Consider the following 10706-nt stretch of genomic DNA (forward strand, 5'->3'; position numbering starts at 1 on the left):
CATGTGCATGAACCCATGTCAAATTGTACAGTGTGTTCACGGCCCGCAACTCCGAGACGCAACGACGGAGATATGACACTGAACGTACGACCGGGACAGTTTGGATATAATGATACTTCGTATCGCCTGGCGGGCATCTTGTTGTCTTCGAATGTCTGAGACGGGATCGGTGCAAGAGCAGATCTATGTCTATTTATTTTTGCCATCTCGTCCTTAAAAATCGCCATAGCTTTGGCGTGAGTGGCCTGGACTAACGCCCTTATTGGCAAGAATCGATCGCCTCTAAGAATGTTATTGTAACTCTCCGCGTCGTTGGAAGTAGTTACGTCCCATCTGTAGAATCCGTCTTGGAACAATGTCAACTTCTCTAGGGGAATACGTTGAAGATATGTAGCTGCATGATGACTCGTTTCTATAAGATCTGTCCAAGCCTTCATATGTTTAGTCTGATCCAATGCGGTACAAACGGCCCAACATAACCCATATATTTCTTTCTTCTTCGGGACGCTTGCAATCATATTGACACGAACGTGCTCCATGCAGAACTTGTGCAGATGTAATGTTTTAAGTGATGGATTAATTTGAATTTAGAATTACAACGACAGTTTGGATGTCATCATCACCTGTGAACTCCCCAGTTCGGAAATTTTCTATCCAGCTTCACGATTGCAGAAAGGATGCCCGAATGACGATCAGAGATGATGCAAGTGAACGTATCTTGCAGAACGTATTTTTAAGGTATTTTAAGAACCAATACCAGTTGTGGTTCGACTCCTCGTCTATGACGGCATATGCAACTGGCACGACTCTGTGGTTAGCAGTCTTCACAAGCGCAACGATCGCCTTACCCTTGTACGCCCCTCTGAGATGCGTTGCATCAACGGTAACTACAGGGTGACTGTGCTGAAATGTGCGTTTCGTCGCACCGAAATGCCAAAATACGTATCTGAATAAATAACAGAAATCATAAAAATCTATTTTTAAGACATATTACCGTGCACAGTAAACATAATCCGTACCTGAAAATCTTCCTCCGACTATGTATCACCCCGTCCTCCTTCTTGAACTTCCACTGGACTTTCGTCCCATCGTTGCAGTGTTCAAGAGCTCGCATGTAACTGGGCAGTTGGCGAAAATTTGTCTCCCAATCTCCATATACCTGGTTCAGTGCTACTCGCTTGCCGTCCCAAGCTTTTTTCCGCCCTATTTTACAGCCGAATGCTGCTTCGTAGTCATCAATAATGGATTTGATTGGGTAATTTGGACGTTGGCGAATCTTACCAGTTATGACGTGGGAAACATGATTTTGCGAAATATTTCGATCATCCCGTCTCGTTGTTTGCACCGTCACAATTATGCCCCTCGCACCACACTGTCATTTGTCACGTACGATAATTCGCTCTTATACGAAGCACGGATCCTCCAATTGCATACAGTACCGTTAAACGGCTTATTAGTACGTCTGTTTGGACGATTTATGCATTCTGCCGCCCATCTCGTCTGATCTGACACCGTAGTGCGATGCTCTGCTCCCCGTCTAGTTGACCAAATGGCTATCGCACCCTGAAGCTCTTCCTTGTTCGAAAAATGCGTTCCCAGCTTTATGGTGCTAGGGTCACCATTTTATAACTCTAGACAACTAGGCATGCGGCAGTTTGTTACCTCATCAGGTCCATCCATATTGCTGAAGACATGATAATCTGCAACGCGAGGAAATCCTCGTCGGAGGGCCCGTATCCCCGCCGTCCGCGAGGCCTACTACTCGACTCTCCCCCGGCATTGAATCTCGATGTTCGACCCGAATTATGAATCGGATGGTAGCTTATGAACAAGTCACGACTCCAAGAATGATGTTGATACATCAATGATAATGTAGCATCATCATTGATGACAATACATTGCTTATCACCGTTATCAATGGCGAATACGTAGATTAGCCTCAATTGTACCGCTTCTCTTTCAATGCAGCATAAATGCACATTACTTGGGAAAAATCATCATAACTCAACCTATCTTCGATCAAATACGTTGCGTCGGCAACACTACATACAACGATCTTGCCATCGACATATTGTATAGAACTCGTCCAATATAAATTTAAATATGAAGACATATTTAATAAAAATTTAAAATTAATACGAAGGAAAAAAACTGAATTTGATATTGAAAGATTGTGAAAAAAAATGAAGAAAGATTGTGAAAATGTATATTGTGCCGTGAGACGTTTATATAGGCAAAAAATTTCCCGGATACATCATTTACGGAACAAAGAAATCGGTAATACCAAAATCGGGTAAAGTCCATTCCCGGTAACACCGTATACGGGCAAAATAGCGCATAATCCATTCCGGTTTTGCCATTAACGGGTCCGGTTTTGTCGAATCCGGGAATAGCATTCCCGTATTTCCCCGAAACCGGGTATAAGCATTCCCGGTTTTGCCATTACCGGGCTCGGTTTTGTTGAATCCGGGTATAAGCATTCCCGATTTCCCGATATACGGGTATACAGTTAATTAATTACGATTAGCATGTCCGATTTTGAAAACTCCGAAAATAGTAAACGATGTTCACCTTTTAGGGCTCCGTTATACAACAGTGCGCGGCCAAAAAAAATACTAAAATCTATTGTTTTACAGTTTTTAATTTTTCTTTTTAATGCATAAGATATTTACTTTTAAAAATTATTGAATTAAGAGCATTATAACTCAAACCTTTAACATAATCCAACTGATCGTTCATATTGATATATGCATTAATGAAACATCAACTGATCGTTACATATTGTTATTATTCATCCTAGCTAGGTAATTAATTATACAATAACTCACAATAAAATTCGATTGATTTATAAATCTATATGTTAAAAATAATCCCATTCACACTTTAGGATCACACGTTAATATAATTGACTTTGTTTTTGCTCGCCTAATAATTAAAAAATATATATGGAGATAAACACAATATTAAGTATCCAATGTGTGTTTCCGATATATATCTTTCAAATTCGGAAAAGAAAAACGTGCCTAATCAATAAAATTATCGGATGATCATGTGATCATGTGCCCTAGAGACGATCATGTGGCTTTAAATATTTATACTGATTCGGGGAACGCTATACGAAACTTCATTGTAAGAGCTATTTGTTAATAAATTGAGTACACAATTTTTGAAATTTAAAATGATCATGTGCTTTAGAGATTGATCGTACGTGGACTTCCAATTTTTTAACGATCAAGCTGGTTGATCTACTATCGTCACAGAATTGAAGTTGAGGGAGTTGGATGAGACAAGCGCACACATGTTTTTTTATAAAGGAGAAATTAGTATCATTAATAATTAAAATTATCAAATTGAGTTGTGTCAATATCGATAATCATAAGATAAAATTTCTAGTCTTCTAAATTAGATAAAATCTTAGATATTATTAAAAATGTTTTCATAAATTAGATAAAATTTCTAGTCTCATATTCGAGTTCCAATAGGACGTGCAAGATATAGAACACAAAGTTACCATAAATTTTATAATTAATTGGTAGTTTTATACTAACACACACCCATGTGCTGACACCGAAAATAGTTGAGATCATGAACAGTCCGAGACTTGAAGTGAAAAAGTGAACAATCCTGAATTTTGTGTTTTTGAAAAGTATTTTGAAATATTAAGGGTTGAGTGGGCTTATTTGAAAAACTTACTCGAAGGATTTGGCTTATCTCTTCATCACCCGATTCATCACAACTCTTGAGTAACGGGTAATAGTAATACTATTCCCACAAAGGATTTTATGAAATTCACGAAAATGTACTTTTAGTAATAGGATTCGTGCGAATAGCAATTCCCGTAAACAACACCATGACAAGATCATTTTGAGAAAAAAAGGATCACAATTCCAAAGTAATCCAAGTTACTGCCATAAAAGTTTCAACATCACTATTCACGTTAAAACTATCCAGAATCCTGAATAAAATTCTTAGACGGATTCAAATCAAATGAATTAGCGAGTGAATTTGTAGCTTTTTGAATTGATCCTTCTTACATCATACGTGGTAATTTATTCTTCTTGTAATTTTTGACGATGAACGCATTGAGGTAGTTGACAAAATTTGTTTTATAATATTTAAGGTTTAGGATTTAAACGAACGTAATATTTATTTTGTTTAAAAGAATGAACATTTATGAAGATAAAATTAAAAAAAAAAAATGAATAGTACTGTAGTTTAATTAGGGAGATGTTTAGAAGCTAGAAGACAAATTACGAGAAGCTTTGTTTCCCAATTACACATTTAATTTATTTAATCACAACAATCAAACGGGTTGGATTAAGACCCATACAATTTGGAATAGTACATTAATTGAAAAGAAAGAAAATGAATAAGACTTTCAGTATCGAAACAGGTGTGATCGATATTGCCCAAATTATTTTTAATTTGAAATCAAAATCAAACAGCTACGTACGTATAGTCCAATCATAATTCCCTGCTAGCTAATTGAGCTAGCTTAATTATAATTTCCAAGCAAGAAAATGTCGTCAGCATTTTGATCAGTGCAATACAAGCAAGGATGCTGAGTCTTAATATCTTGTGCTTTCACGCCTTCCCTAGCCTTAATCACAACTTCCCGATTGCTTAGCCCTCCGGCGGGAAAATCCTTGAAAATCTCCATCAATGCATAGGTGAATGCGCCGTGAGGTTTCCCTCCGGTGACGGAAGCAGGCATGTCGCAAGAATATTCATTAGACTGACACCCGCTTAGAAGAATTCCCTCGTCGGGCTTCGACGAATCCAAACGTTTAAGTTCCGGCGGTGCCAGCCGGAATTTAAGGCTCGCGTCGTCACCAAACAATTCCAGCAAGTATCCGGCGATGTCTGGCGTGTCGGATTGTGTCAGTGATTGTAAGTGTTGCAGAATAGATTCGATAGGGATGGTTCTTGGCTTGGAAGAATTTTGTGAGGCACTAATATCTCCCTTGATGGAAACATGAGGACCAATTTGCTCTTTCTCTCGTGCAATGAGTCCTCCACTGAAACAAGAATCGGCTAGGATTGTGAAGCTTGCTCCCTTTGGAACACGATTCACCATTTCTCGAAAGTCCACATCTGTATGAAGATGAAGATCAATTAATTTTTTCGCCCAAAGTCAGAAACTTCGGAAAATCTCAAAAACTCGTAAGATGGCTAGAATGATCCGAAACTTTATTCTAAAATCTTTAAAAATATAAATAATATATCCATTATAGTAAATATTATCTCTGTTCCAAAAGATTTGTCTGACTTTAATATCTATGATGTATCGAAAAATCAACAATTATTTCAGAATATAAAAAATATCTACCCTAATTACTAAATGTCTAATTACTAAATGCCATAAGAAAAACGACAAGTAATAGAGACCGATCGAAAAAGTACTTAATTAATGTATATATGTATGCATATAGACTGACCAATTATGAGATTGAAATCACATGGCACAATGGCTTCACAAACACGGCCAAGCTTCTTGGAATGTGTTGTGGTTCCATGGCCACTATAATGGAAGACCAAAACATCTCCCGGTTCAGCTTGACCGATCATCCGGTTCAGTGCGGCCTTAATGTTAACAGCATTTGGAATATTCTCATTGGATTGATCAGCCGCATCGGTCAAGAGATCGATATTTTTCGGTTCGAACCCAAAGCTTTGGACCAGAATCTCTTGTATTGAAACGACGTCGTTTATGCAGCCTTGCAAGTCGTGTCCCGAGTTTGCATAGTTGCAGCCTACAAGAACAGCCAATTTCTTGCTCGCCATTTCTCCTCAAAATTAATTAAGCTAATATGAATTTATTTTGTTGATAATTTGAACTTGATTGTGTGGATTAAGAAGCTAATTTGGCTTGGGTTTATATAGAGCTTTAATTTTGAACATGCATATACATGGTAACGACTAACTTTGGTCGCCTAATTAAAATAATAAGTTTATTAATTGCTTGTTAGCAGGCTAATTGGTCAAGTATGATGTGCCTGCAAGCAAAGGATTGTTTAAACGTACATTAAAACAACTAATACAAGGAAAGAAGAGAAAATAGAACGAAAATTTTATAGATATATAGGTTTTTATTTGTTTTATAAGTCGTTTTTTTAAAGTTTTTCTGACTATTCTCACAACCGACAACAGTGAGATTAATCACTCCTTCCAATTCTCAACGTACGAAATGATAGAAACTGGCGACGGAAAAAATTAAGGGCTGGGTTTTATATCGTTTTGATTGATATATAAGATTATATACACATAGGATATAGTGCCTTGGACAAATTTTTTTTTATTTCGCCACATATATGAACACTTTAATTTGTACTTTTCCGTCGCTTTGGACGATAAGTCTGAGATTAATTATGGAATTAAGAGATAGGTAAAAGGTGTAAGCAACATCCAACTCATTGTTTAATGTTATTATCCACCCTAGCTAGTTAATATAATTCGGATTGTAGATCCATAGGTTATAAATAATCTTATTCACACTTTAAGATCACACGTTATTATTTGGGAAAAAAAGAAAAAGACTCTTAGGCTTGTTTTTGTTCATGAAATAATTGGAATTTATGGAGATAAACACAACATCGATATATGCGTTTCTGATATAAACATTTCAATTCGGAAAAAAAAAAAATGTGCCTAATCACTAAATTTATAAGTAATGTATACACATTATTTTAGAGATGAATACATCATGTGATCATGTGATAATTAACACTAGAGGTGATCATGTGATCTAATTCTTTTATACTTAATCACTGAGCGCTAAATCAAATTTCGGTTTGTATGGACAATTTGTTTTTTTAGAAAGGTACTATTTTTATTTAATCAAAATCAGAAACTTGTACATCAGCATAAGCTAAACCAAGAATGTCTGCTGGTAATACATTTCAGCTATAATTATTATCAAAGAGAACTGCATTCCTAACTAAATTATGTGTTATCATATTTGTTTGTCTACGAATCTATTTTAACGAGAAATAAAGAAACTGCATCGATATCTCTTTATATTGCGACAACAACATGCCAATTTCATTTATTCCACTATCAGCTTTATGGAAAGTATTGACAAGAGATTGTCAATCTGATTCAACCATAATTGATGAATATCTTTGTTGAAGATGCCATTTCAATGTTTCTTTGAATGCTATAGTTTCCTGCAGCAATGGAGAAACTACCAGCCTTATGACCCGAAAAACCTCCCTGCAATTTCCTACTACCATCCTTGACCACCGCTCCATAACTTGTTAGTCCCATTATTTCATTAGCAGCTCCGTCAAAATTACATTTAAAAGATCCAAATGGCGATTTAATCCATCTGCATTCATGCTCTGTGTTCTCCAATGTGATTCCTTCTCTAGCCTATTGTGTATTCATTTGTGCTATCTGCCATTCCTGTAATTCTCTCATGACATTATTCACAACAATTCAAGTAGGCATTCTTCTTTGCTCCCAATACTACAAGTTTCGTGTTTTCCAAATGTGTCATAATAAATAACAAATTTCCTCCAATTTGTGACTCGGTCCCTGCATAAGAATTTGCATTACGACATTCAACTCCTCCCCTTGTAACATATATCTCCTAACAATACACTGCATTTTGGCATCTCAATAAAGCATGAGAAATTGTCTCTCGTTATGTGCAAGAAACATATGATTCCGGAACCACCATGCGTCGCCTTAATAAAGTATCCCTGGTTGGTAGTATTCCTTTACAGGCTCTCCAAAGAAATTCTCTATAATTCGGCAGAGTGTTCATTTTCCATATACGCCTCCATATCACATTATTTTCCAAAGTCGGTGACGACCTCATATGTTGAACAGCTAGTCGATACCCAATTTTCACCGTGTAATAGTCTTTGTAGTTGCCGTCCAAATTAGTCGATCTTGGCAGTTAACCCTTGGCAATGCTAATTTAATGATTCTATCAGCATCAATATCACAAAAAATTCTCCTAATCAGTATAACATCCCAATCTATCCCATCTTCTCATATAAGATCTTTAACTTGTAAATCTTCTATATTGTCAAGCGTAGGTGTTTGTACATAAAAATCTCTATCATCTGGCATCCAAGGATCGTTCCATACTAAAACATAAGCGCCGTTATTAATTGTTCATCGAGTTTCACACTTTAACACATCCCTACTTCACAAAATGCTCTTCCAAATAAAATTAGGATTATATCTGACACTTACATCTAGAAATCCACTCCTAGAATAATATTTAGCTTTGAGAATCTGGGGTGGAAGAGATGATGGATTATCAAATAGATTCCATCCTTACTTAGCAAGCATAGCCAAGTTGAACAAATGAATTAATCGGAACCCTAATCCTCCTGAATCCTTCGGTCCACATAAACGATCCCAAGAAAACCAATGGATTCTCGGTGAGCCATTAGTTTTCGTACCCCACCAAAAGAAATTCATCATCTTTTGTAACCCATCACAAATCTCTAATGGAATGAGGAAAACATTCATACGATAAGTGGGTAAGGCCTGCGCCACAGTCTTAAGCAAAATTTCCTTTCCCGATTGTGACAAAAATTGAGTCTTCTAGTTACTTAGACGAATTTGCAACCGTTCTTTCAAAAACGAGAAATTTTGTCTCTTATTCTTACCAATCAGAGATGGTAATCCAAATATCTTCCATGATCAAGTGGGATATACACGTCCAACATCTCTTTAATGCTGGTCAATTTTCATCATCCACATTGGAGCTAAAAGATATTTCCGAACTTCTGATAGTTAACTGCATATCTCGATGCTCTTTCATAATCATTTAAAAAAAAAATTATTGCCTCAGAATCTGACCCGTTTGCTCGAAAGAAGAATAAATTATCATCAGCAAAAAATAAATGAGACATTGAAGGTGTTCGTCGAACAACCCTCAATCCATGAATCTATCATTCCGTTTCAACTTGTCTTGGAAAAAATGATAGCCCTTTAACACACTAAATAAATAAATATGGTGACAACGGATCTTCTTGACATAATCCTCTCATTGTTTTGACAATAGAACCTACTTCAGCACCATTTAATAATACATTGTATTGATACAAGTTACACACCATTTAATAATATATTTGTTAATACGTTGAATATAAAAATAATAAAAAATTGAAATTATCATGTTATTTTAAGATTGACGTATGTGGACTATCAATTTTTCATGTAAGAAAATGAATGTACAATCCAATTATCCAAAAGTATAAGATGATTAAGAGGACGAAAACGAGGTTGCATACTGTTTATAGTGCGACGCCTTAGTGTTCCGTTTATGCATTTGAATTAAATGTTTCACTGATCGAGTGGCGAACCTAGTTCTTTTGGACCTTATTTCATCTTAATGAAATTAGCAATTTTGTATTAAGGGATTCGATGACTAAAGCATTTGCTTCCTAAAAAAATTATAAATTCAATAAAAAAAATAAATTTTAAATGGATAAATTAAATCGAGCATTATAAAAAAATGAAATTAGCAATTTTAGCTCGATGAGAAACACTTGCGTATGAGACAAGTTTTCGGCATTTTAAATTTAAAAAAAGAAAAAGCTATAAGATGAAAGAGGCTGGAATTGGAAATTTACATTCAACTCATCGAAATAACTCACAAACAACTAATAACACAGTGAAGAGAAATTCTTAAAATACATAAATCACTCCATTAAAAAATGAGACATAATATGTCTGTCGAAATCTGAAATCTGAATAGAATGTGTAAAGATGATGCGTTACATCAATAATATCTAAAAAAAATTTCCACAGTGAAATAAAATGGAAAACACGTACGCACTACACAATCGAGTTCTCTAATCAATATACTCCCTCCATCCTGCATAGAAAAAATGACAATTAATTAAAGATGGATGGAGTATATGCATGCATGTTAATTAGTACTTCTTCCGTCGATTAATATATATATTTTTTTAAGTACATTTAAAAAAAATTTATAAATTGATTAATATTAACTAAATACATCCCCTTTTAAATATATGAAAAATATTTAAGAAAATCATGTATTACCGAGGGAGGTAATATCATTTCAGTACTACACACTAATTATAATAGTAAATAGTTAAAGGACCCAATTGAGTTTATTTATAAATAATGAGGAGCGGAAAATATAAGAACACCGTCTCCGTCATCAAAACAACAAACAAACGCCGCTCTCGCGCCGCTCCAAGCTCCTGACTGTCGCCGCCTACCACCGTCGAACCGAGTTCCCCTTCCGTCATCTCATCTCGTAAGTAAAATTTCGTTTCTATTTTTCTTTATTAAATTATGTTTTTGTTTCTCTTTTTGTTATGCATAATAATTCGATTTGGGATTATTTTCTGTTTTGATTTGGAAAAGCTGTGTGGAGTGGATTGTCTGGCTGGCTAACAAGATCATATGATGTTTTGTATTTGTTGTTTAAGCCATTTAAAATTCGAAATCGTTACTACTTTGTATTTGGAAAACTCAAAACATAATATGAATTGGGTTTTTTTATATTTGTGCTGGATTGATTGGTAAAAGGTCTTGATGATCGAGGCTTGCTTGGGATTCTTCTTGTGATAACTTGTTTTTTTTGCCTAACGTTGGCTCAGTCTGCAACCGAATTTCTCAAGTAGTATATGCCATTGGTAACGGAATCGTATCAAACACTTTGTATATGTATTATGAGTTTTCTTGTCTGGCTGTGTTATCTTAAACTA

General features: G+C 35.5%; 2 protein-coding genes across 2 annotated transcripts; both read right to left on the reverse strand.

The window, feature by feature from the left end:
* Positions 1 to 660: 660 nt before the first annotated feature.
* Positions 661 to 1680, reverse strand: LOC139883669 (uncharacterized). The gene is made up of 4 exons (XM_071867814.1): positions 1663 to 1680; positions 1435 to 1575; positions 1020 to 1372; positions 661 to 946 (listed from the first exon to the last, which is right to left on the reverse strand). Exons 1-4 carry the CDS (start codon positions 1678 to 1680, stop codon positions 661 to 663), a joined length of 798 nt encoding a protein of 265 aa, XP_071723915.1.
* Positions 1681 to 4495: 2815 nt separating this feature from the next.
* On the reverse strand, positions 4496 to 5784 carry LOC139883670 (metacaspase-9-like). Its single transcript, XM_071867815.1, has 2 exons — positions 5439 to 5784; positions 4496 to 5094 (listed from the first exon to the last, which is right to left on the reverse strand). The coding sequence occupies exons 1-2, from the start codon at positions 5782 to 5784 to the stop codon at positions 4496 to 4498; spliced, it is 945 nt and encodes a 314-aa protein (XP_071723916.1).
* Positions 5785 to 10706: the final 4922 nt, after the last annotated feature.

Source organism: Rutidosis leptorrhynchoides, unplaced genomic scaffold, assembly GCF_046630445.1.
Source record: "Rutidosis leptorrhynchoides isolate AG116_Rl617_1_P2 unplaced genomic scaffold, CSIRO_AGI_Rlap_v1 contig433, whole genome shotgun sequence".
NCBI lineage: Eukaryota > Viridiplantae > Streptophyta > Magnoliopsida > Asterales > Asteraceae > Rutidosis > Rutidosis leptorrhynchoides.